This window comes from Coturnix japonica, chromosome 4, assembly GCF_001577835.2.
Source record: "Coturnix japonica isolate 7356 chromosome 4, Coturnix japonica 2.1, whole genome shotgun sequence".
Lineage (NCBI taxonomy): Eukaryota > Metazoa > Chordata > Aves > Galliformes > Phasianidae > Coturnix > Coturnix japonica.
The window spans coordinates 30,834,208-30,860,795 of record NC_029519.1 but is presented as its reverse complement, the minus strand read 5'-3'; the positions used below and the strand labels follow the sequence as shown (position 1 = coordinate 30,860,795).

Below are 26,588 nucleotides of genomic sequence, written 5' to 3'. Positions count from 1 at the left end.
CGATGCACTTAGAGCAGGAGGTGTTCTTAGTACCAGTGTGTCACTGATAGAATCAAGGACATGGGAAAACCGAGCACTGAGTAAGCTTAAAGTGCTGTAGTTTCATAGCATCTCACTGAGCCTCTGGGAAGGGACTCTTTTATTGACAAACCTAATCCTCCGCCTCGGCTCATTCAGACACTCACTTAGAAACAAAGACTTTGTTCAGGTTGCCCTGAGCCAACACCTCGGCTCATTCAACTCCTCGGGATCAATACCTGGAGAGAAGTCAGCTATCGATCTGTCCTTTGAGCAAAACTACACCAGAATTATTAATTGGCACGCTCCTCTGCAGCAACTTTGAAGTGATCTGCTCAATAAACGTTTATCCCTTTCTTTAAAACACAAGTCCAATCATCAACAACCTTTAATCCTTCAAAGTAAGTCTGTGCTGGGAGAAAAGAATAAATGAGATTATTTCCGTGGCTACAATGCTATCTTAACCTTTACGTGGTAGGCTGCCAATGCATTAACAAAATAAGCAGAGCCCAGCAGCACTTCAGCTACTCTCTTTATACGATAGGAAGGTAACAGGCAGCTTATCTCTCACAATCTGTTCTTTGCAGAAATAATTAACAACGTGGAGATCTGCCACCAGAAAGAATGCTTCATGCAGCTTTAAAGTTACAAGGCCTGCCCTGTCGAAATCTACCTGTAGCCGAACAAGTCAAATAGACAAGATTAAAAGCAAAAGCCAAAAGTAAACCAATAGTGGAAAGTGTTTTGCAATCACTGATGGAATAAAGTAGCTCTTTCAGACCTCAGCCGGGTTTTGCCCAGCCACAGGATGCTGCGCTAGGATACTCAAAAGAGAAGGAGAAATAAAAGAGACCTTTTAAGAAATAAAGCATAAACTAGGCATAAACTAGTTTCTTTATAGGGTATATAGAAATGTACTTTTACATCTTTAATTGAAGAAGTAAAAGGGTTTGCCTGATAGCCAGGAAAAAAGCATGATTATTCAAGTATTAAAAAATAGTTTGGCTTCTGTATTCAGTATTTCAAATCTTTCCTGTGCACACTTAGACCATACTTAATTTCCAAATGCTAAATTTAGTTTTGAAAGCAAGGTAAACAATTCACATACACTGTTCTAGCTGTGCTTAAGAACGGTGGAAAAAGAGAAATTATGCCAACAATAACCCAAGATATCTGTTGGGAACAAGAAACTCCCATCTAGCAAAAAATTAGACTTGACTCATCTGAAGGTTAACTTGCTATAAACATCCACAGAATCTGACTGCAACAAGATGTACAAGAGCTGGGATCTCCAGTGGGTGAAGATGCTGCCCAGTGCTCGTTGCATGCTGGTCTCTGAGTTAGAATTAGTGTACGGCTAATTCTGCAGCCCAGAATGACCACTGAGATGATCGCTCCTGGTCTATCAAAGTGAAATGGCTCTACAGGTTTGAACCCCGTGGTACGTGTTGCCTAGCAAGGTGTGCAGCCAAGAGCTAACAGCCATTCCTCTCCCTCCTCTGCCAAAAGATAAGTTAAATTTGGGCGGTTCCTCTGTTCTGCCATCTAAAGGGATTTCATCTGACGTGCGTTCATTACCTAATCAGGGAATACCCCTGGCGATTTTTGCCTAAGTGTTACAAGCAGCTCAGTTTTCTGTTCTCAGTTAACATGTGAGCACCCAAGAAAGTGATTCAAGAAGTGCCAAGAAAGGCCTCCTTGCACAGCCCCTTCTGTCCTCATCACTCTGAATTTTGGTCGCGGTCCTTCACTGTGGATTTGGAGCAACTCAAGCAATCAGATGCTGGGTGAGCCATAGCACTAACAGTGTAATAATACACTGAGAGGTGAGGGCACCCAAATACTCCTTCCTGCTGAATAAGCCTGCAAAAAAGATGATCTCTACAAGAAGTTAAAGAAGCTCAATCTAGGACATCAGCCCTACCAAGCATCACTCACCTCTGCACTGCATACACACCACTGCTTTGCAGAAGCAGCAGCTACAGCACCTAAAGTACATGGAAGGGACAGGTACAGGTTCAGGAATACTACAGAATTGTCTAGGTTTTAAAACACATAATTTTGTAAGAAGAAAATACTTTGAAGTATATGCATCCAGGATTATTTTATCCATACCTTCAGCTGCCATGAGAGAAATGGCCATCAACTTAAAACTTAACAGTACCACCTTTAAGTGCAAGCAGAGCTTAGTTCAGCAGCATTTCAGGGTTACTACAACAGGCAGAAAAGCACCTTGCCTTTCATCATAGTTCAATTTATTGTGTGGTCTTCAAGTCAAACCATATACCAAAAAATACATCAAAGAATGAAATGGATATCCCGGGGTCTGTAGTCAAACTCCAGCTTTGCTACATAAATCTGAAAAAAAGGCTGCATAGCCTTGTAATCCAAGAGATTTCAAGTAGATCTTAGTACTATTTAAAAAAAACCCAAACACCTACTGTTGATGGATCTCCAATACTTAGTATACATGCTTCTCTCATCTACTCAAAATATCCCCACTGTATCTGACAAGCTCCCCTCCTTCATCAAGATTCACCCTAGTTTAAGAAGGAGGATGAGGGTCATTGCACAGGTAAAAAAAATAAGCCTGAAGACTTAAGTGCTCCCAATGGCAAGACTTAATTCATCTGAAGGAAAAAATGCAAGCCAAGAGCTATGTGACAGCCTGAACCCTGGCACTTCACTGTATCCTGGCATGTGAAAAGTTGCCTAGCCCTGTTCTCCTTTTGCTTTCTTAACTTTCCAAAACAAAAAGGGATTAGAGGAAAGGCGTTCACAAGTGGAAATTTCTTCTGGGTGGATAATTCATCCTGTGCTTGCTCTCTCCCATTTCCAGGGCCAGTTGTAAATTGACGTAACAGGATAAACACAAATTGAATTTTAAAGGTATAGAGGAAGCCAGTAAGGACACATCACCAGTTCTCTGGAATTACTTTCACCACTGCTCCAGTTGGCCTTTCCCTGCCCTGGGCTGGCCAGTTCCTCTAGACTAACAAAATGTCTAGAGGACTGTTCTCTCTAACCTAAGGAGAACTGGTTTTGGACAAATACTCTGCCTTCGGGTGCTGCAAAAACGTGTTTTAAGTTTCACATTTGTCTTTATCAGCAGGAAACACTGTTTAGAAGCAGCCTGTGTCATTCATGCAAGAGCTGAGTGGCGCATACCAATACATGCTCTGACAAGAAGCAAGCAAACAAACCCTTTCCAAAAAGCCAGGAAACACTCAGAGTTACACAGCACATGTAGCTGACCCTATCCACCATTTCTCCCTGCAGACAACCAGGTGATAACATGACACTCTCCTCCCAGCATTGTAATCTTGCTCCGGCTTTCTAAGCCCTGGGCAATATGAAAGACAAAAGATATTCCCCACATATCGAGGCCGCTTGAGAATTAAGACAAAGATATTTCTTTTGGGGAGGCTCTCTCATCCCAGAGCCATCAGCAAGCTTATTAACTTCATTTAAGTGTAACACAAGGTACATGGGCCAAGCAAGTCTCGGATATCCATTCACCTCCATCTCCCAAGAGAAAACTTCCCAGCTTCTTTGAAAGGGAGAAATGTTTCTGCAGCGCTTAAATTGGGCCTTTCTATGAAAACTCTCAACTACCTTTTTCAGCCACAAAAGAAATCTTCACGGTGAGCACCAGAAGCAGGAACAGTTGCACATAGCTGAAAACCTGCAAGACCTCTCCACTCTGTTGTTTACAGAACACAGAACCATAATACCGAGCAAAGCAGACAAAGTACATTTTTGTTTACCTCCTCCTTCAATTTTCCTGTGAGTATCATGAGGGAAAAGAATAGCAGAAAATCTGGAGAAGGAAGTATTCCTTAACATGCTTCTCAAAGTACTGCAAGAGCCTTTTGAGAGAGCTTTTACATTGATTTCTTAGGAAGAAAAAAAAACAGAAGTAATTTTTGATTAGAAGTCACAAAGTTCAGTCAGATGGAAGCATTCCTGAAAAGCTACCCAATAAATTCACACAGTTGCCCTAGAGAATAAACAGCAAACTTGAGTACAATCTACAAATCGTGGCTATTATTGACAGCTTGACCAAAAGTGGATGTTTTTGTCACACTTGTAAAATCTGCTAAACTGAAAAATGTATATTGGATAAATCCTGACACCTGAAAAAAGCCGAAAGAATAAAGGAAGAGGGGGTCACTTGGCACTGCTGCACTGAACGTGCTGTGGGTTCCAAATGTAACCAAATGCATCCTTAATGGCTGTCACAAAACTTTCCTTAGCTGTCCATATAAACTTCCCTTTCAGAACGATCTGTCAGCAAGAAGGGTCCCTAGAGCTGTTAAAATGTCTTGAAACCGATACACAATGTCCTTTATAATGCAGGGATGAAGCTCCCTTTTCTGTTCTGCCATCCAAAAAAGGCTGTGTATCCCTTCTGTTTGTGATATGTGGCACATTCATCACCAAAGAGAACACAGCTCCCTCTCCATCTCGCTTCCTGAAGGGACCACCAATGCAAGTGGCCACAAGCAGGAATGGGACAGCTTGTGACTCACAGTCATGGCTGAGGAAGAGCTAAGGGCAACAATGAAGGACCTGTAGGCAATGTTCCCACTGCCCACATTGGCCTCTGAAAACCCAGTGTGTGTGTATGTCAGGAAGGGCAAAGGCCTGGGGCTGTGTGGAGAAGTGCTGCCTCTGGCTTCCCAGCTGCAAAAACTCCTGCTGCTCCTACCTGTGGGCACATGGGCTTTTCTCTACTCTTCACACAGGGTAATGACCAACCCAGCTTCACCTCAGTCTCCCTGTTCATCAGCAGAGATAACTGAGGGATTGGATGGTTTGGGTCTGAAAACAGTCTAACTCCTAAGCTGCAAATGGGTCAAAAAAGAAGACCATAAGACTGCAATTCCAGCTCAAGTGCCATCACTGCATGGATTCAGAAAGAGCTTGCTCCCTCTATGGGGTTGGCATCTTTATTCCCACATCAGTCTCGCTGCCTCAAGCAACTATTCCCTCCAGAGCAAGCACTGCTGATGGCTGTAGGCAAGACAGATAATTCGATGGCAAAAGTAAAGCTGTATGAGCGTTCCCATGGACCCACCTGAATTGAAGCCAGCCTGCTACTGTTTTGAGCTCAAGCTATTTTTTACGCTGCCACTTTTTACCAAGTGTCGTAAGACAGCCTCATCCAGCTTTCAGCAGTGAAGTAACCAGCAAAAAGCCCTCCTCTTCCTCCCTCCTCCAGCCAGACTCAGCAGCACTGTGCTCCAAGTGGCAGCATTTCATGCTCCCCAGTGTGTTTACTTTGACAAAAAGAAGGAAAAAGTATTTCAGTCCCCTCCTTGCCTATGGCTGTCTGAACACCTTTGTCAACACCGTTGTGCTGCAGTGCTGTAAATCTGTGAAATCTGCCTGCAGACATTGTACACACAGCATTAAATTTATTTAAAACACACAACTGCACCACAGACCTCATTTTCCAGGAAATCTGCTAAGAGAGTCCTACAGCCTTTTTAAGCTCATTTTATATACCTTCCCCAAAGAAAATATTACACATAAAGCTCCCTTGCAGAACGACAATAAACCCCTTCAGCTAAACACTAAGCATAAACAGCCACAATGCCATGCAATCATACAATGCCATTAATGATTTACCTCAGGGAATGCCAAAGTAAGGGAGAACACACAACCTTATCTGCTCCCTGTGCACACATGAGGGTTATAAGCTTTGGTTAAATTAGTTGTTTGCATGGCATGCAATGGCTAAATGGGGTTCTGCTGCTCAGCCTTGGGTGCTGATCTTGTTTAACTTCAAAATCTGTGTTCGCTGACTGCACAAGTGGTATCTAAAATTGTTTGTAGCTGCTTTTTCTTAATCTTGTGGAATTTCTACCTATGCTAATTATACCTATTAAGGGAAGGTGTTAGAAAATTGTTTCTTGGAGAACATCATACAAGGCATTTCTGCCTAGCTTTAATCATATTTTAAATGACTGTCTTCTGAAAGCTGGAGGGAAAGCTTCCTAGTAGTGTCTGCACATCATTGAATCACTTGTTGATCCTCTGCTGGAAGTGTGCAAGTGGCTGAAAAAGTTCTGCTGAACAGGATTCCAGAGCAGCTTCTCAGATGAGGTTTTCCTCCACTGCATTTGTTTTTTTCCTTAAGAATAACCTCAGGTGGTTTTCTGTTGTTGTTCTCAGTGCTGACCTGGAAGGTAAGTTATCTCCCAAAATAACAGGAACCAAGTCACATCCAGTACAGTGCCATCACACTGCACTTCTGTGAGTTTGCTAAGGTTCTAACAAAACCAGGCTGTGTGTTCTGCTACAGGCCTACAGCCACCTCTGCATCTCAAGGTCTGCTCCAAGGGACTCCTGAAAGAGGCACAGATAGACCCAGTGAAACCCAGCCCTGCATACAAAGCCTTTCTGCCACCTCCTGCAGGATACTCGAGAGTTGGATCTGTCCCATCTGAGCTGTGTGTTTGTTTTCAGGGGAGGTGGGAGGTACACGCATGAAGTTTACTGACATGCACTTGAGATGTATGAGTCTTTTAAGGCGCAGAAATGCTGTCATCAGATACAGAAACACCCTAAAATACTCTCTGCTTTTATTAGTACAGATGAGATGCAGAAGCTGCACAGATGAATCATGAGAGCCAAAGGCCTGCCCAATAGCTGAAGTTACACAGTACCTTGTGATGATCTAACAGCACCCGGCAGCATTTGCATCCCGTGCTGTTTATCTGTTTGCCGCCAGGTGAGCCAGTGAAACTGGTTCAGCACAGGGTCTGACACGTGTCAGGGCTGGGAGCAAAGCAGGACTTCCCCTTCTGGCACCAACATGGTGCAGTCAGCTCGGCTGGGGCAGCTGCCTCTCAAAATAGCCTGCACATTTTGACACCCAAGTTAATTTACAACCTGATAAACGGGGGAGAACGCACAGCTCTTGGGCTTACTCGCAATTTCTATGCAAGTGGCTGGAATGACGGAAGACCTGACAAGGTAAATGTGTTTGGGGAGGGCAGCTCGCTCCCCTGGCCTGTGTCACAGGTGGGACGCAGACCAATGCAGATGAGAGTGGCCACACCTTCAAGAGCCATCGATGTTTCCACAGCTCTAACAAATCTTAAGGCAGAAGAAATAGTCTGTAAGACTGAAGGAAGGAGGTAACAAGTACACAAGCTTTGTTACATGCCACTGTCAAAAGAAGCACTCAATTTAAAAAAATATTAGCAAAGGCTTAGTATTTAATGCTTTAAGTAGCAAATCCACTGCAAATCCTCCTGAATTAGATGCAGAAGGTACGCACCAAAGGTATTTAACTTATTTTAAAGGTCTCTCGAGTGCTGTGTTCTGCTCTCTAACAACACATCCAACCTGACGCTGGCTCTTGAAGCCCTGCAGACCAGGTGACACCCGGTGCCTCACGGGCACTCTGGACTCACAGATCTCTTCCCAGAAAGCAAACCATTTGTTTGGATGTATCCCCCGCCCTCTAAACTTCAGCAACCTAAAAGTCTCCACAAGGCTGATCTAAGCACCAGTTCTGTGCTGTTACAGGAAATCTGCTCTAGAGCTGTGCATGTTACCGACACTATCACTGAAAGTAAAATGTTCTCAGAAAAAAGAAAAAGCACCTCCCCATTTTGCACAGTGACTCTGAACAAGGAAGACAGCAGCTGCAGAGACCCACCTCAATGTAAGATGTTCTTTGCAATCCTTCAGGTTTAAATTAGGTAAAGACACACCCTGGTGTGCAAATTCATTAACTCTTCTCCAATGGCTCCCTTTTATTTTACCTCCACAGTCCACAGACGCGTTGGGATCGTGTCCTGGCTGATTTCTGTAGGACTGGTGTGAGAGCTGAATATTGCTGTGCTTGGCAAGCTCAGGGCAAAGCCTGCCCTGCTTTTTATAAAAGCAAGATCAGTAAGGAAAAACAGCCAGAATCCAAACAATAAAAAAAAAAAAAAACAACACCAGCTTATCGCCCGAAACGAAGCTTTACAAAGATCCTTGCAAGGAAAAATAAACAAATAGCAGTCATAACACCACTTACTTCAGCAACAGAATGGCCACTGCAGATGTTCCCGAGCTCCTGATACCCGGGGCAGGGAGAGGAGCAGAGGCTGGTGGCGTCCCCACAGAGACAGACACACCAAGTCCTCCCACCCTCAAGGTGCTGAGCTTTGCTGGCAACCACACCACCGCCGCTACAGGGAAAAACACTCTTCAAAACGAAAACAAGCCCTATCAGTAAAAACGCACTTCTGCAGATAACTGCATCTACAGCAGGGACTTCTGCTGGCACAGCTATGTCACTCAAGGGTCACACCTCGCCACAGCGTTCGCACACAGAGCTGTGCCAGCAGAAGTTTGCCATATAGGCCTGGTGTGAAGCTCAGCGGACCAAAATGAATCTGCAAAGTTTGGTGTTTTTCATAGTGCTGCCAAACAAACTTTTTCCAGCAGTCTGACAACGAGTCCTCCTACTCCTTTGTTACAGGCACATCAGCATCTCAGTTTCTGAGGGGAAAGGAAACCTAACAGCAGCCCAAGGATGTGGCAGTACCTATCATCCACTTACATCATACTTTATACTTCAGTGAAATTCACAGCCCTTGCAGGAAGAAAAGGCAAAACTGAATAATGTTTGTTCTGTTGTACTTCAGCACTCTTCATGCTACAACTCCTCACTTTTCATAGTGAGAAAAGAACATAACTGATAGTGTCAAATGGGGTTTGCTTAGCGAGCGGCACAGCGCTGCAGAATTCCCACCTCTAAGCATGACCTGGCGGTCACGAGACTTCCATCAACCCACAACCAGTTCTGAAGACAGCAGGCAAAAAGATTTCACACCTGGGTAGATATTGGAACATAAGTTCAGTTCGGATGAATCAACACAGTACTGTGGGCCACACATACGGTGATGCACAGATATGGCAAGGTATGGAGCAGTATGACATCACCAGCACACGCCACTCATTTACTCTGGAGCAAAATGACACAACCAAGTAGCAACATCCCATTACCCTCGGCAGGACGCAGAGAGCTTGAGGCATTTGCAGTACCACAGCTCTCAGTTTGGAGAGCTCTGATAAGGCACACACCGGCCTGCAGCGGGGCACAGTGGGAACAGAAGGGGCTACGCTACCTCTGTCAGTCTGGAGTGCCGCCAGTGCATGGCCATGCCCAGCGAGCTGCCGTGTGGACGGACAGTACTCTCAGTACAAGGTTCACCATCACATCACATTTTGGGAGAGATACAGGGAGAAAACATTAGTGGTGCTGTGTTTGCAAAGGCCACACTCCAGCCCTACCAAAGCCCTCCAAACATGGGTGCTGCTTCTAGGAATTCCTGGGCTTTCGTCACAGTGACGACACTCTTACTGGACACAACACGCTTTGTATTTCTTTGTTAAAAAACTTGCACAGGGGTAAAAACATCTGCAAATGCTAAAAACAGCTGCGTTATCATTACTTTCATTATTGGCCATGTCTACACAAGCCAGGAGCAACTCAAGGCGAGCTGCTCCCCTCCATGCTGCCTCAGGGTGGGGGGCAGCTGCCTCTCAGAGCTGTGCTGGGCACAGCGGGGGCAAACTGCCCACCCCACAGACCGCATGTGGCCACGGGCCTCCTGTGCCAGCAGAGACCAATCAACACAACTTGCAGCTCCTAAAAGTGGACACTCAGTCTCCAAGTTTCAGCAGCGGGCAGACGAAGCTGCTCGTCCCGAGGTCCCGGGAGGTCAGACGGAACGTGGCCGAGGTTTTTGGGCGATCAGACAGAACACGGCGGGGCCGCCACACCGCGGGACGTGCTCCGCCATGTTCCACAGAGAAGTTTCCGAAGCAAGCCCCGAATTGCCGGTGCAAACTCGGACGTTCGTGCCCGTCCTCGCCTCCGCCAGCAGCCGAGCGCGGGGCCGCGGCGAGTGAACCCCCCTGGAGGGAAGCAACGCTCCCCGCCGCCCGGCGCCCAGGTGAGCGCCCGGCCCGGCTCGGCGTTGGGCCCGGGTATCCCGCACGGCCGCGCCCGGGCCCCGAACCGGGGATAACGCGCGGTCCCCCCGCCGCCCCGCATTCCCTCCGAGCGCTCTCCCTCCTCTCCCGGGCGGGCCCGCCGTCCCTCAGCCGCCCGGCCGGACACTGGCCCCGGTGCCGGCGGGCGGCGCAGGCCGCGACATGGCGGTCCCGCTCCCCGCCAGGCCCCGGCGGGCCGCGGAGCTCACCTGCATCCGGCGCGGCGGCGGCTGGCGGCGGGGCGGCGGCGGCGGGGCGGCGGGCAGCAACGACATGCGGGCGGCGGCCCGCCGGGGACGGGGAACGGGGCGGCGGCGGCGGCGGCTGCGGAGGCGGGGAGGAGCGGGCCGGGGCTCGGGCGGCGCGGAGGGCGGGGGAGCGGGAGGTGGGGACGGGAGGAGGAGGCGGCGGGAGCGGGGCGGGCGGCGCGGGGACCCCGGGGAGGCGCCGGGACCCCGAGGAGGTGGCGGGGAGCCCCCGTTGGGCCCTGCGGGGCGGCGGCTGCTCCTGGGGACGCCAGTGGGGACCCGATCGTAGGGAGGGAAAACAGCCCTCCGTGGGTAATTGTCGTTAATTACGGAGAGCGCCGTCTGACAGGGCGTACGTGAGGAGCAGGTCGCCCCGCGAAAGGCCTCTGGCAGTCGCGGACAGACTGAGGAAGTGACTCAGGTGTCGGGGTGACGGGGCCCCGCGCTCAGCCTGAGCCTCTGGGGGCGTAGGGCTCGTCTGGCATCACCTCTGTCTCCACAGGAGGTGTCCCCCTGCTGCCAAACCCTTTGGGCACCGCGCTGTCTGTGTCTGCAGAGCCGTGTCAAAGGGCAGGTAGAGCAGGTAAATGGTGTGTGTGCCAGCTTTGGAGCACAGTGTTCTCCAGCTGGGCACACCAGAGGTGGAGGCGGCCTTCCTGTGGGGACCATGCCTAAGTTCTACAAGAAAATGTGTGGGTGTCGAATGAGGGAAAGATGGAGAGTGGATTTTAAAGGGGGAAGATAAATTATGATAATAAAACTAGGGCAGAGAAAAGTGCAGGTCTTTGTGGGTTCACCTGTGGGACCAAAATAGTCGTATGTGAATGAGGAGCACAGAAGGAGCCTCCATGGTAGAGCACAGTTCAGCCAGCTGTGTCCAGTGTAAAGGAGTGGTTGTGAGCGGGTGCACACATGTACAGAGGAGGGCAGAGGGAGAGAGAAAGCAAGAAAAAAACCTTCAAGAATAACTTTACTGGGATGCGTTTTTATAGGAGAAAAGTCGTGTGCTGCCTCAGAAAGGCATGGGCACTGTGACTTCTATGACAGCTGCGCCTTTGGCTGGTCTGGTCATTTCCTCTCCTGAAAAATACCCACCCAATGGCTCACTGAAGGGACTGTACCTTCTCTTCTCCCGTTGCCTCTGTTAATCATTCTGTACATCTCCCGGCTCCCATTACAGGCCAGGGCCTCGCCACCCTCACCCCAGGTATTGTTTCCCTCCCTTCTCCAAAGGGAGCGTAACTGAGAAACCAGGTTCTGCAAGTGGCTGCCCAGGGTCACTGCTGGCAGGACCAGCATCTCCTGGGGCTTCACTAGGCACTTGGGTGGCAGACTGCAGCCATAGGCCCTGCTTCCTCTGCAGAATACACTGGTTACGTCTACATTCCTTGCTGTTTCAAGAGGTGATTTTTTTTTTTTCCTAGCACCAGGCAAGTTGTTTTTTCCTGTGTCCCTCAAATCAGCTACTCGGATTTAAACATAACAATTCTAGTCCAAGAGGCTCCTGCCGTATTTAGGAACGGAGGAGGCAATGTAAAGCCCAGGTGTGCAGCGGCTTTAAGGCCGGGCCCGTCAGCCCGGCGGGCGCAGCGCCCGGCGGACGGTTTTTGCGTTGCACCGCGGCGGCTGCGCAAGATGGCGGCTTCCGCGGGCTTGTTATTGCGGCGAGGTGAAGGCGCCCAGCCGCCGCTTACCGGGGCCGGGAGCGGTGGGGAAGGGAAGCGGGAGGGTCCTGGCGGGGCCGGCCGCGTGTCTGAGGTCTCGCGTGCTTTTCCCCGCAGTGCTGGCCCCGTGCCGCCGCTGGGCCTTGCCCGGGCTCCAGCAGCATCCTGCAGCACCCCCGTTGAGCGCCGCGCCGCCTGCCCGCCTCTACGCTGCGGCCGCCAAGTGAGTGTGCTGGGGGTCTACAGCGCTGCCACTCCGCTCCCTGTGTGGAGCTGGAGGCCGCCGTGAGGCATCAATCGGCCTCCTCCTGGCTGGGCTGAGCAAAACGAGAGGTCTTAGCCTCTCCTCTTCTAGTCCTTCAGATTCTGACGTTATTTGTTCTGATGTTTCTTCAAGTCTGATACTACCGTCTAAGTGGGAAAGGGAAAAAAATGAGGTCAATGTACAGCACAGTGGAGCATGCGATACACTGAGAGCTCTTAAGAGCAGCTTATTTCTCACTCTTTACATTCTTGTTTATATATATAAAGAAATAGTGTTTTTCTCTGCCTGAATTGTTTTTCTCAATGATTTCAGAGCCTGATAAATCAGGCAGGATTATATAAAGACTGGGGCTTGTGTTTGTTCACTGGAAGTTTGCTTTCTGGCTTGGTCACTGGAAGCAAATTTAGGGTGAATTTAGGGATGCTGATTGTTACACGTAGAACCTACCTTTGTAACTCTTTGCTGGTTAACTGATACTTAACGTTATCAACTTCCTTTCTCTTAAAATACATAACACTCTGTGGTTGATGATGGTTGGGTTTTTATTGTTTGTTTTTTTGTGTGTTGCACGTCTCAGAAATGCAAAAAGAGGTTCACAGAAGGCCAAGCAGGAAGAACTCCAGAAGAAAAAAGGACGTGGCAGGCGGCCGCTGCTGAGCAAGCCTGTGGATGATGTGTACTTGACATGGTACTATGAGAGACCATCCTACAATGTAGAAGAAGCTGTGGGTATGTTAAAGAAATTCCGAGAATTGGACTTCACCTACCCAAAACAGTTTGTGTATATTAATGTGACTCTAGATATGGAACTACCGAAGAAGGTAAGTGGGAAGTGGCTACAAATTCTTATTTATTTTTTCATATAATGTGGAGGGCTGTGTTTAGAGTAGATATTACTAGTGGTCTTCTCATCTGCCTCTTGCAGATGCTCTGGTTGAGTGCTGGAATGCTCTTTGCGTTTTCAGGTGACTTTATTCTTTTAACGTATGTTTATTGAATATGGTTTAAGTACTTGGGATGAAGATGAACATCTTCAGGAATTATGAAGATGGGCTATTATGTGACTGAAATTCAGGTTCAGACAGAACTGGTCAAACTAAGCTTTATACTTAGTTAAGCTTTCCGTGTAGATTATTACCTTAGGTGCTTGTTTTGTTCTGGAATGATTGGCATAGGGAGAATTCTCAGTCCAGCTTCTTCCCACCTCTGCTTTCCATTGTGTTTTAAATTCTGTTTTTGTCATGCTCCATGAAAGTATGTTATTGCATGTTTGCTTATGAGATTTTTATGGGCACTGTTGGAGCGAGGGCGCTTCTATGCCAAAGGGAAGCATCTATTTAATTTATTTATTTAAAGAACTTTATTTCATTGTTTATTTCCTTGGAATCCTTGAAGTTCATTCACAAGCACTGTTATGTTCTTGTGGAGCTGCTGATATCCTCAGTGATTACTGGAAAATGGTTTCACTTTGCATGACTATAGATGACGCCAGCTCCCAAATTGTGACAGACTGGACTTGAATCCAGAATGGAAGGACTCACTATGTTAACTACATAGTTAAAAAGCACTTTGGTTTCTTTAAAGTTTATTTCCTCCTGTATCTAACTAAATATCTTCTTTAGTATTCCAGCGGCCTCTTAGAGCAAAGTAAGTGCAACAATACAGACCTCTTGTAGCTGTTTTTAGTAGCTGTGTGGTATGCTTGTGCCTTGTCAAGGGACGCATTTCTTGTGATCATTTTGCATTTTCTGCTAAATAGGCAATAATTCTGACTAGCTGAGACTACAGCATCTCAGTGATCCTTACTGATGCCACCTGAGTGTGTAGCAGTCCCACACATGGGAAACGGTGACCTCAGCTCCTTTCTCTTGAGCAAACAGCAGCATGAGTAATTAATACATTTTAAGTTAGTGAAGTTTCAGTTCTATTCTACACCAGACATACGGAAGTAGTCAGAATCTATGCATTGTGTGTGTTTTTATTATGATTGCTTACTAAATGTAAGTATAGTGCGAGTACTCACATTTTTATCAGGTGGCTGCATTTGTGCGGGGCAAAGTTAATGACTTGCTTTTCAGTCATGATTTGTTTCTATGTTTCTTTTTCTCTTTATAGAAAAAAGTGGATCAGTTTTCAAGCATTGTTCTTCTTCCGTACCGCTTTACCGATGAAACAAATAAGGTCTTGGTTTTTACGGAGGTCAGTAAGCCTGAGTTACTTATTTATATGTCATGAATCCAGCATGCTCTTGTGTCAGAACTAGTTGTGTTGTATGTATGGTACCTGGTGTTGAGGAGACTCTTCAGGTTCTTTATGGAACTCACAAGCCTGCCAATTTCCAACGTTGTCTCAATATGTTAACAAGCATCTTGATTTTCCTTAGTCATGTTGTCTTTACATATGTGGTTTATTCTAGCAGTGTGCTCAAGGAGAAAACATCTGCACAGGTGTAACCAAGGGAGAGGGATGATTGAAGTCTTCTGTGGAGTTAAAGACTTTGACCATCCTGTAATACAGATGGACAGTTTGGTGCAGCAGTCATTTCCAACCTTACTGTTTTAAGCCTTAGTAGACAGTACAAACTAGAAGTGTTCATTATTCACCATAGCTTATACTGCAACAGAATGGAATTGTGTGATAGTGGTAGGGAGCAACTTCTCTAAATAAATAAAATAAACCAACAACCCAAAGCAAGCAGCCAGTGAGAATAACACAACAACCTTCCCCACAAACCCTTCATTTTCTGTAAGAGTTCACTAATGTGACATGGTGTGTAGAGCCATTGTCTTATCTGAATGAGGCTAGTGTAGGCTCTTTGCTGTTGTCCTTTGCCTGTTAATTTTTCTAACAAAATAGTTACATATAATCAATATGTGACTATCCTAAAGAAGTGCCTTGAACTGACTTTTGATAGATTTTCTACGTAAGCTGCAAGGTGAGAATCCTCCTATAGAACTGAGGCTTGACAAGTATGCCACGTTCAGTGTTGCAGTGTCTTGAAACCTTCTCTCTTAACATCAAATTCAATCAGGATAAGAAACTTCATGTCTTCTAAATGTGTACATGGAAAAAGATGGAGGGAGGACAGTTGCACACCACCACTTTCATGTAGAAAGGTGGAGCTAGTCAACTCCTTTTTGTGAGGGAGATCTGACTTTTGGTTAGGAATATTTATCTTTTCCAAAAGGTTGTGCCAAAAACTATGCAATATTTCAGAGTATATTAATAGCTAAACCTCACAGAAGAAAAATGAAATTATATTCTAAATGCTATTTGAAGCAAAAAGTTAATAGCAGAAGCAAATAGCCTTATTTTATAGTGGTTTTAAGTAGCATCCTCCATGCTTTTCTTGTAGTGTTTACTAAATGTTGACTCCATCTAGTGGATGGTTGTCTGTGACTTTCAGAGGATGGTGATAGGAGAGAAAGTCCTTGTGACGGTGCTTTTCCCAAATGGGATGATATCTTTTTTTTCTCATTCCTCACCAGAAGAGGACTGAAAACTTGCCTGTTGCTTTGTACAGGGAACTGGAGTAAACTGGAGTTACTGTTCCAGTGTTAAATCTCCATTGTTGGATATTTTGGGTCTGTGATTAGTTTTAAGACATTCCATTGCTGTTGATTCAGAGCAATCAGTTGTACAGATGTTAATTCACTTTTATTTTTTTCTTGCAACAGAATGAGCAAGAAGCTGAAATAGCTCGAGAGAATGGAGCTGCTGCTGTGGGAGGTGTTGAATTAATCAAATGGGTATTTATTTATTTAATTTTTTAAATCAAGTAAATTAAGTGCTTTAATTCCCTGGTGACTGATGGGGAAGGGACAAGAAATTTCATGTCCAAAAATCTTTGGCTTGAAGTTAGCAGCCTGTATGAACAGTGAAATACTGCTTTGTATGTTCTGACATGTTGGTAGGTAAAACTTGCGTACTTGTGTAATTCATTGTATTCCTAGATACAATTGAATTTGTTTTATTGCAGATTTTGGAAGATGAAATTCAAATGGATTTCTATGTAGCTGTTCATGCAATAGCGCCTAAACTGATACCATTGAGGGGCAAGCTAAAACGAAAATACCCCAGCACAAGAAGAAGTAAGAAGCAAATCTTTTTTTTTTATAAATCTAAGTACTGGAACAAGGTTTAACTCTTGAAGTGTTTTTTTTTTGTTTATTTCTGAAGATTTTTTTAAGACATAGAATTGCATTAAATGTTTTGCTGTGTGTGATCGAGTCACTTGCTTTGTCTTACGAGAGTTGCTTTAGGAAGCTAGTACTGTGCCTTTCCCCCTATCTCCTACAACACAAATGTTGGGATTACAGTCAAGGTTCGTTTGTCATCTAGTTGTGTCATTCTGTATGTGATCAGCTGTGATAGTACTGTGAACTTTGTGCAGCAAACTTAAGTAATTAGAAGTAGCTTGGAAAAAGGGTGTTCACTAAGGCAGTTATGTTGTTTTACAGCTGTTTGGATCCCATTTTCATCACTGCTTATTTTGTTAGTCAAGAAGCACAAACAATATTCTTCATGCTTTTTGTTAGTATAACCTGTTTGCTTATCTGTATGTCACTACTCCCTTTTTATTCTGCACAATAACCTTTCTATTCAGGTCAGATTCTCACAGCATCAAATGTCAGTCCCTAACTATTTTTTACCTCCCGTACTTATTTTAGCTGTGTTTTAGGGGTCTGTTTCTTACATAGATGTGTCAGCTTCTTAAAGCAGTAAATCTTGGCTCGAATTCTCAGTTACCTTCTCCCAGCTGTCTTAACAATGCTTTCACAAGCTGCAGGCACTGCTCATAGCCTCCTAAAAGTTGGCAGCAAATGTATTAACCTGTCCAAAATACGACAGAATATTCCAGATGTTTCTGGGAAAAATGAAAGCTGTATTATTTCATTATGAACTTGCTTAGTTTGTGGGTTCTTGTTGGCCGATATATCTTGGAGCCATCCAAAGGCATGTGGGAGAAATAATACTTGCAGTTGAAGCAATTGAGTGATGTTGTAAGTCTTTCAAACAAGCTTCTGCAGCTGAGATAACAAAACCAGCTGCCTTGTGCAATGGCTGCACTGGGCCAGAGTGTTTCAGGTAGTGTGTAATCTTGCTGTTACATGGTTGTACACTGTTTGCTTCCAAGGCAGATGCTTGGAGATCATTCTGAGTTTAACTCAGTAGATTCCAGTCTTCCAAAGCACTTACATTATGTAACAAAGACCACATATACACGCTCTTCACGAGTTTTGTTTCTTTTTAATTTGAACTGAGATCTTAGTTAAATATTTAATTATTTTACTATACCAGCTGTAAAGATCTGCTGATTAACGAGGAAGGTGTGAATATGGAGGGAGATTTTAATACACAACTTGGAAACAGCATATTTGTTTGGTGCTTAATTGCCTTAAGGTGAAACACCGAGTTCTCCCTTTTCTAATGGTGTGTTCTGCCCTCCTAGTAAATGTTAACCTTGTTTTGTTGTCATTGTCTTCTTTTTTTAAATTAGATTCCGTGGGCCATGATATTCCCAAAATGCTACAGTTCTTCAGAGAAGGTCTTGAGTACATGGTACAAGATGAGTGTCTAATCAAGACAAGGATAGCAAGAGTAAGTGGTAATGGAGAGTTTTTAATTGTGTTCTGCTGAGCAGAGCTGAAGTTAGTAGTGAAACAGGGAAGAAAACAGTTTTTGTCCTGTGCATTCCCAGGATTTTACAGTATTTTTCTACTGACCCATGAAGTGAAACTTCAGTCTTTTTTGTGTGGTGTCTTCAGCTCATGTGAGCACTATATGTCACTAAAGTGTGGTGATGGAAGATTGCTCCACTTAGGCTGAGTGTGGTACGTATCTAATGCTGAGGAGTTATGTATGCTGAGAATAGGATTTGTGATTGTCATTCTATTGGCAATGAATTGTAGTAATGAACAAAATAAGATGCAACTCAAATACAAAACGTGCCCTATTCCTAGCAGTCCCTGTAGTGTTTCTGCTTTTAATGCATACTTCCCCAACCCCAACAACTTTATGTGAAGAAAACAAAGCTTTAGTTAGTTAATTATTTATGGGCTATAAGAAGTCTGTAGCATATGCACAAGCAGAACAAAAAGTGTTCGCTTGACTCTAATCATTAAGGACTGTTTTCATGTTGAATTTTTCAGACCAAGTTCAATTTTTAAAACTTTGATCCTGGTTCAGGGCAGGAAAAAACACCAAAGTGATTGCACCACACCTTAAATATCGTAACATTAATCTGCGCTTTAACTACTGCCACGTAAGAAACTTGAGTTTTAGAAAAGGATTTTTTCTTCTCTTACTGGCTTTTAGTTCTTTTCCTTAAGAGTTCTTTTTTCTGTTCTGAATTGTTTTACTTCCATTCTGTTATGTCTATTTGTAATCCTGCCTATATTTAACTTTCCATTAACTGATATTGCTGTGGGAAGGAAGTTTATGAGACTTGTAATCTCTGCAGTTTTGTCTGGTGGTGGCAGAGATAAGCAAGCCTGTTAATTTTGGCTAGAACTCTTGTGAGTTGTGCATGTGAATTTAAAAGACCTGTTCTTATGCAGTACTCAAAACTGAGATTTTTCAGGTTGTTTTTCCTACAATACAGAATGCCTTACATTTTCATACAGACAGGCTGCATCTTTATCTGCAGGCAAGTCTGAGTGACTGTGTGAAGTGCAATGAATCCATAGACGTCTTGGTTTCTAGCATTTTGAACATATTTTATGTTGCTTTTGCTTTGGACTAAACTTTAATCCTTTAATTGTCCTCATCTTGATCAGCCTTTAAAATACCTACAAATTAAGGCTCTTTTATTTTTCTATTCATTTATTTATAAAGGGTTAAAAAAACACACAGGTTTTGAATGAAAATGATCAAAGAATTCAGATGGCTCGATGGCATTTGAAGCAATTGCAGGTGGTTCTACTTAAGATAGCTTCTTACTGCTGTGGTTAGAGTTTCTGAAACTTAAACTGTGTTGTGTTACTGATATAAGATGCTGGTGCTACAAGGTACCTTATGTTCTGAGTGCAGCCTGAGATGTCATTTTTTTAAAATTATTTTGTAATTTTTAATTAGTAAATAGCAGGTCCTTGTGAATGAGCTCTTAATCTTGGTTTGGAAGCGATATGATGGGGATTTACATGTGCACAGTTCAGCTGTGACAAGGTATTGTCAGCTACGTGGCAGAGGTGACTCCAGCACAGCACATGTGACGTGTTCAGAGAGCTGTATGCAAAAGGATGTCTGTGGCTACGGCTTGCGTAAAGTGTCTCCACCCTCTGTAGCTGCTCTCCTTCGCCTGACCTAGTTGTGCTGTTTGTGCAGCAGTGCTGGAAGGAAATCTCTAGGCAAGGCTCTGGGAGCCTGTGGGAGCTTTGCGTGGTTATGCATGACTGCTTACCACTAAATCTAGAGCTCTTTAAATTTAAACCTTGCCAGCGAGGAAAATAATCATTTGTGAATTACATGGAGATGTGAAGATGTATTGCTGTCTTCCAGGTGGTAGCGTAGATGTTTCTGGGACTCTGCCAAGCTGGCATTTCTCAAAGAGATGTTTTCCCTTTAGTGCTGCTGTCTTATGTTGCCTGTTAGTTCAATTACGGCCAATAGCTTGAAGTTGTGCTGCACTCCCACGTAAGTCAGCAGCCTTAATGGTGCTTTCTTATGTAGTAAGTAATTGAGATGCCTTTGAGAAGCCTGGGAGTTGGCAGTAGTTATGTTTAATTAGTAGATGTGGAATTGTGAAACTGAGAATGTAAAATGTTCTTTTGAGACATGGAGCTTAAAGCAGAAAGGAGGCAAAATGAGAATGCTCAAGATATTCCCTTCAGAATCATGCTGTCTGAAGAGAGCAGCTTAAAGTCATTTTTGGCAGTGCTTTTCAGTTTAGATTCGACACTACTAAATATGAAATGCAGTTGTTTTGTTACTCTGGTCCAACTCAAAATTTGTTAGGAGTAGCACTAAACCTGTTCTAAAGAGGTTTTATTAACATTTTTCTATAGAAGCCTCTGAGGACCAGTTCCTGGAGTTCAGCCAAGTCAAGTGTTTCTCTTGAAATAGGAGAAAATGTGGCTTTACTTGAAGAGTGCAGAGGTATGCAGAGGTCATGTATTATTACAGGAAGCCGGCCACAGTATTGTTGTTAATTACTTGACACTTTACTGTGTTCCTGAAAGGTCTCACAGTTTATAGGAACCAAAAGGTAAAATCCATCACTGTTTGTTTCTTATTAGCACTGGGAGACAAAGGGATCTCAGAAAACAGAGCTATGAACTCATGCCTCTCTGTGAGTTTATTTCTTGTTTTGCAGTTGTCTGCAATACGTTTTTATTTATTATAGGTAATTGGAATTCTGGTTCTTGCAAGTGAAGAAGGCAGACTTGAGATGCTGCTGTCTGTGTGTTAGTTTGTCTTAGAAGGGTTGTAATAGGAGATTCGGGGGTGGTTGTTTTCTTTTAATTTTCTCTCAGACACTGCAGGTTAAAGCCCAGTTTAGGTGGTTTGAGAACTGATTCAACTTTCTGATTGAATGACTACTGGCCAGCCCAGGTCTCTTAAATGCCATGAGATAAAGCCATAAAAATGCCAGTTTCGGAACAGATAATTGTTAATGAGTGCACTGTCCTGTAAGTCTTTTTTTATTAAGTGGAACTTGAGTTCTGAGTGCAAGTGTGAAACTATAATTTCTGGATTGATGCAGTGTTTAATGTAGGAGCCTCAGTCTTAATGACTGACTTGAGGTGGGAAAGAGGCTGAGGAAGTTAAGGAAGAGGCTGAAAAATGTGTTGGTGGATCAGTGCTAGTGCATGTTCTAGCCATCTCACAGGAATGCATAATTGGTTCTGGGAGCAGGGGGTGGACTGATCTGCCTTGCTGTATAAGGCTCTTGGGACTGCAGTATTTTAGGAGTATTGTGTTACTGCATATATCTTTGTACTGAGAGCAGGAGGAAGAGAATGTAAGGGTGAGATGGAGGCTCAAGCTTTATAGCTCCTTTGAATTTCTTGAGTGTGATGTGAGATTACTGTTGTATGCGCTAAAAGCACCTGGTAGATGTGCAGAGGGTGGAGAAGAAAAGGCTCTCTCTGGCTTCCCCTGGTTTTCCTGCCCTGACATGGCTGCCATTTCCTCTGCGTGTGTTACATGTAACACGTACTGGTTACGTTAGTAGCGGAGATTCTGCTATGACCAATCTCCTGATACAATTCCCTAAGCATAGTTGAGTAAAACAGCTCAATTTATTGTTTTAATAGTAGGACATCTTATAGTTCTTCACTTGCAGATGTAGCCAGCAAATAGGCAAGTGCTTTTCTGTGTGTTCACTTGTGTGCTTCCAAAGATCCCTGAAAAGGTGATGTTTAAAACTCTGTTCATGAAGCCCCAGTGGGGGTAGTGAGAGACCCTATTGAATGAGCATGTTTCTTAAAAATAAAGAAGAGTGAACTTCTGTGACCCTCCATACGGCGCCTAGTGCTGCTCTAGACAGTGATGTCCTAAACTTGGAATAGTGAGCTGGGAAGAACTTCAGTTTTATGTTTCAGTTGTAGAACACACTATCGGTTTTCTAAGCTACTTTGTGATTGTTTTATACAAAATGCACTAGAATTAGATTAATAGTTGTTCCTTTTATAGACCTTCTTATTTGCCAGAGTGACTCAAGACTTAAAGATACTGACCAGTTCCCACTGGATCAATCTGCTGTGTGGCTTGCACAGCTTTAGATCTGGAGTGCTTTTGTCAGTTTAGGTAAGCCTAAAATTAACCTAAATATTTAAGTGCTGAAACATAGTGACCACGCACAGATTGGGAGTTGCTGTGGGATACTTACTGTGTGGATGTGGAGATGGTTTTGAAATATTCAGAACCCTTTGGGGAGTACACATCTTCATTATGGTGCCATTGGCATCTCAGGAAAAATATGGCACACGGGCTGTTGGGATGTGTCATGTTATCTGATGGAATGTAACTTGCTTTGCCCTATTTTCTTACAGTATGAAATACAGGATGTTAACCAACATATCTGTGTTTTGAGATAATCACCTTCTCTCATAATGTGCTGTAGTCTTAAGTTCTTAGAATGAATTATAAAGTATTGCTTAGAGAAAGTTGAAAATTCTCTATCTTTTGAGTTCTTCTAGACTTGGTAACAGATGAGTAAGTTACTTAACAGTTATCAAATTGTACAAGTGAAGGCTGACTTGAGACATAAACACAGTGCAAGATTTAGAAGCAAATACTATTAAAACCTTCAAATGAAGTGTAATTTCTAATTAGTTGTTACTGTTAAATTGTTCAAATTGTTCCAAGTATTCCTTTATTTTTAATTCCTTAAACTGTTATCAGTCTGTCAGTGAAATGAAATGCTCACCATTAGCAAACAAATTTCTACATCAGTTAATTTATGACAGGTGTATCATCATGCTTTGCAATCAGCATAGCAATAACAAAGATGAATGACTGCTGGCCTGTGTAGCAGAGGGATGGCATTTGGATTAGAAGTTTGCCAGAAGTGCATAAAAAGAGATCAATGGACCAAATCTGGGAGGAGACTACTGAAGTTTAGCAGTGTTTCTATTGTAATGAATGCATTTATGGATAAGTGAGATGTTAATGAAATCTGCTTATGCTCCACTGGGAGGAGTTGGAGAGAGAGATGGGACCCCACTGAATACTGTACAGTCCACTGAAGTGGAGTTAATTCTTTAAGAAAAATGCTGTTTTCTTTTGCTTCAATATCTATTACTTCCTGAAATTTTTAGGAAAAAAAACCCAAAACGTTGACTTTCATACAAGTGGAGATTTCTGGATTCTATGGGTGAAACCAGAGGGCAGACTAAATGTGACAATGCAGAACCTTATGCTTCCAGGACATTAAGTCTGGGAAATGTGTATTCAGCTCTCCAGGAGCTGTGGCCCTGGATTTGACTTTCGGAGGTTTGGGTTTGTCATGAATTTCTCATTGTTAAAGAGAGTCCAGAGTAGATGAATAGAAGTTGTGGTTTAAGGTGTTTAGTATCTGAGGAAATAATACTTTTTGGGCAATGGTGTTTGTTCACTCCCAAATACTTATGATCAATCCAGTGAGGACTGCTTATGTACCTGAAGCAGTGTGTAAGTAGTTTGTTACTTAAGGATACTGTGCAGAATAAGGAGCCACCAGTCCATGGTTTTGTGTAGAAGATCAAAAAAGCCATGGAAATTGAGGTGTATAAGAAGGGTAGATGCAAACTGGTCCATGTTTTGTGCTCAGTGCACATGCTTCAGGTTGTATTATGTTGAAATGGGGAAGTAAAAATGGATCAAAGCTCCAAATGTTTGTGTTGTTGATTTTTATTTATTTTTTTTTTAATGATTTCTTTTGTTCAGTTATGTGTCTTAATGCCTTCAATTTCAAGTGCCTGTGCTTTTTTGGAGTTGATCTGTTTTGTATTTTGACAGCTGTTTCTTGATGCTTATTTCTTCAAGTACTTAATTTCCTTACTTCTTTGAAAAAGTACTTCTGTGCATTCTTTTTAAAGCATCTTTAAGGCTACGTGTGTATGGAGCAATGGGAATATAATTCTTGAATGTCATGCGTAGAAAGATGGAAAATAATGAAGAGTGTACAACCTCAAAAAAAAAAAACCTGAGACTTTTTGATAAGTCTGTTAATGGTATTTCTAACTTTTGAATACAGGGCCAGAATTGTTTGGGTTGGAAGGGACCTTAAAGATCATCTTGTTCCAACCTCCCCCACTATGTCTATGGGACATCTCCCATAGACCAGATTGCTCACAGCCCCATCTGGCCTGGCCTTGAATGCTCCCCAGGAAGGGGGCATCCATAGCCTCACTGTTCCAGTGTCTCATCACCCTCACAGGAAAGATCTTCGTAATATCTAGTCTAAATCTACCTTCTTCTAGATTAAAACCATTTCCCCTTGTCCTGTTGCTTCATGCCCTTATAAAATTGTCTCTCTCCAGCTTTCCTGTAGGCCCCGTTCAGATACTGGAAGGCTATTATAAGGTAACCCTGGAGCCTTCCCTTCTTGAGGCTGAAGAGCCTCAGCTCTCTCTGCTTCTCTTCATAGGAGAGGTGCTGCAGCCCTCTGATTATCTTTGTGACCCTCCTCTGTACCCACTCCAATAGCTTGATATCCTAGAGAAATAGCTTGATGTTCCCAGAGGAAACAGAAAGTATCCAAATACAGAATTCATATATGCTCAGCACCTTCAGAAATGTCTACACAGGCTTCGGCTAACTCTTCATTCTCATTTTTCAGCTGGATATGCCTACTGAACAGATAATTGCCAATGTAAAAACAATTATTGAGGATATTTGCAAGTTCAAGCCATCAAGTGCTGGTAAGCAGCTATTCTTTTAATCTATTAGTTGAAGCTGTGGAATCAAAATGAAAAAGTAAATGTTAACCAGGATGTTATTAATGACCTGCTGGTATCTGGATTAGTACTGAGATAAATCAATATGGAGACATGAAAATTGGTGGAGTAACTGTTATTCTTTGTTTTCTTAGGTCCCTTTGTGAAGAAGTTGGTTATTAGATCTTCAACCAGTGAGGGCTTACTATTGAACCTTGATGGACTTCTCCCTGAGGCAGAGAAAGCTGAAGAAAAAGAAGAAGAAACTGTAGAAGGTGATGAAGAAAAACCTGTCCAAGAGTCTGTCAGTACCTGATACCTTTCCTTGTGCATCTGATGATCAAGCTTGGAAAGTAAATGGTGTCATTCAAATAATACTCTGTGAAAAGAAAAAAAAAAAATAAATCTTTGACTTTTACTTTTAAAATTCTGTGTGACAAGAAATTGTCCGAAACAGGAACCTGTTGTCCAAACTGAAGACATCTGAGGTTTCTTCTGTTGGTAGCTGAAAGCTCCCTGATTTGTGTGTAGTTTTTTTCTTTGCAGATGATAATTCTTAGTCTAATAAATGTTATACTATAAGTGCTGAGATATCACCATCCAATTTCCAGTTACAGCTGAAAGGCCAGCACACCTTATATCCGCAATGCTGGGTTTTGTACTCTGTGGAAATTGCAGAACGTTCAGTATTTCTGTACGTTATACTCAGTCCCACACAGAGAAACTAATGCACTTCCTTGTGAGAAGCTGCTGTATAACTTGCAAAGAGAAGGAAGCTAGGTCCTATTCTCTGCAACATCAGGGATGAATTTGCTTTTGGGTTGGTGGGGGTTGCATCTTCCTGGTGCTTGTCGTATCCAACTTTGTTTTCAATTAATCTACATATATAGTTACTGGAGTGCTGTATAGAGAGTTGCTGTTTCACTTGGCACTCTGAAGCTACCTCCTGCTTCTGAATGCAGGATGGTCTTTGTGACAAACTGTAGTACTTGATATCTTCCCCTCCCCCCGCCTCCCTCCCCCCAAAAAAACAGAGTATCTTATGTGAGAGGAGTGATTGTGCAACATTTTTCTAATAACATTTAATCCCTTCATAACTGGTTATGCCTCTCAGGGAATCCAATTAGTGTTTGTAATATGCAGGAAAGAGTTAATTGTAGAATCACAGAATATCCTGAATTGGAAGGAGTTCACAAGGATCATGGAGCCCAACTCCTGGCTCTACGCAAGAGCACCTAAAATTTAAACCCTATTTTAGAGAGTGCTGTTCAAGTGCTCTTTGAACTCTGGCAGTGTCGTGCTGTGACTGCTGCCCTAAGGAGCCTCATGTAGTGTCTGGCCACTTCTGGTGAAGAACCTTACTATGTCCATTGCTCCACTGTTAAACTCCTGATGAGGATTGAGCTCTTAAATGTTGCCAAGTTGAGTCTTCAAATGTGTATTGTGGCCATTACTTTGACCTGTTATTGTATCTACTTGTTGGTTTTTTTCCCCCAGCATTCTTAAATGTTAACTGGGGCTGAAGACATGTAGCTGTTTCCAAGCTTTCTTCATGCTGCTTCCAGCAGGTGGCGTTCTTGTTCCCTCTCTGTCTGAGGGAAAGTGTTTCTCTATCATTGTTTTGTTATTCCTTGTTAGACAGATGCTCAGTAGAAATGCATTTAAAAAAAAAAAAAAAAAAAAAAAGTCCAAAAAGGATCAACTATGTGAAAGGGGATAAAGTTATCCAAACTCTACAGGGTTGCTTGTGTTTGGGGCTTTAAATAGTTATGGAAGTGAAGAGTTGGTGTGACTAGCAAGAATACTGTGTTGAATATAATCAGTAATATTACCTGACCTAAACATTCAGTTTGGTCTGATTCAACTTATCAAGAAATGAGTTGTTGCATGGGGAGATGCTTACTTGTCCTTATAGAAATGTGTGTGTTTCTGATCAGCTGAGACAGAAAAGACAAGTTTCTGAAGGCAAAGGAGGATACGTAATCAAGAGAAACAGTCTTTTGAAGTGTTTAAGAGTTTTTTC

At 43.4% G+C, this 26,588-nt stretch overlaps 2 protein-coding genes across 5 annotated transcripts in view; one reads left to right on the top strand and one right to left on the bottom strand.

Annotated features, from left to right (window-relative positions):
- The window catches only part of CNOT6L (CCR4-NOT transcription complex subunit 6 like), a 31,558-nt gene extending 21,254 nt beyond the window's left edge, over positions 1–10,304 (bottom strand). The window contains exon 1 of one of the 3 annotated variants that reach the window (XM_015861188.2): positions 10,236–10,304. The gene's annotated coding sequence lies outside the window, so the exon portion shown is untranslated. Of the gene's footprint in view, positions 1–6,038; positions 7,639–8,059; positions 8,208–10,235 lie in introns of those variants that run through there. The other 2 variants (XM_015861190.2, XM_032444091.1) reach the window with 2 other exon arrangements.
- Positions 9,482–25,596, top strand: MRPL1 (mitochondrial ribosomal protein L1). 2 transcript variants are annotated; one of them, XM_015861192.2, is made up of 9 exons: positions 9,482–9,986; positions 12,056–12,161; positions 12,781–13,024; positions 14,319–14,402; positions 15,881–15,952; positions 16,183–16,294; positions 17,704–17,804; positions 24,469–24,550; positions 24,721–25,596. In XM_015861192.2, exons 1-9 carry the CDS (start codon positions 9,497–9,499, stop codon positions 24,879–24,881), a joined length of 1,452 nt encoding a protein of 483 aa, XP_015716678.1. In that variant the 5' UTR covers positions 9,482–9,496; the 3' UTR covers positions 24,882–25,596. The 2 variants fall into 2 exon arrangements, with proteins under 2 accessions (XP_015716678.1, XP_015716679.1); XM_015861193.2 differs by lacking the exon at positions 9,482–9,986 and adding an exon at positions 11,528–11,943.
- Positions 25,597–26,588: the final 992 nt, after the last annotated feature.

Excerpts from the sequence above, each read along its gene's own strand:
- MRPL1 (XM_015861192.2), top strand. The coding sequence starts at position 9,497 with ATGTCTACACAAGCCAGGAGCAACTCAAGGCGAGCTGCTCCCCTCCAT. Across the intron at positions 12,162-12,780 it reads CTCTACGCTGCGGCCGCCAA|AAATGCAAAAAGAGGTTCAC; the intron begins GTGAGTGTGCTG and ends TGCACGTCTCAG. Across the intron at positions 14,403-15,880 it reads AGGTCTTGGTTTTTACGGAG|AATGAGCAAGAAGCTGAAAT; the intron begins GTCAGTAAGCCT and ends TTCTTGCAACAG.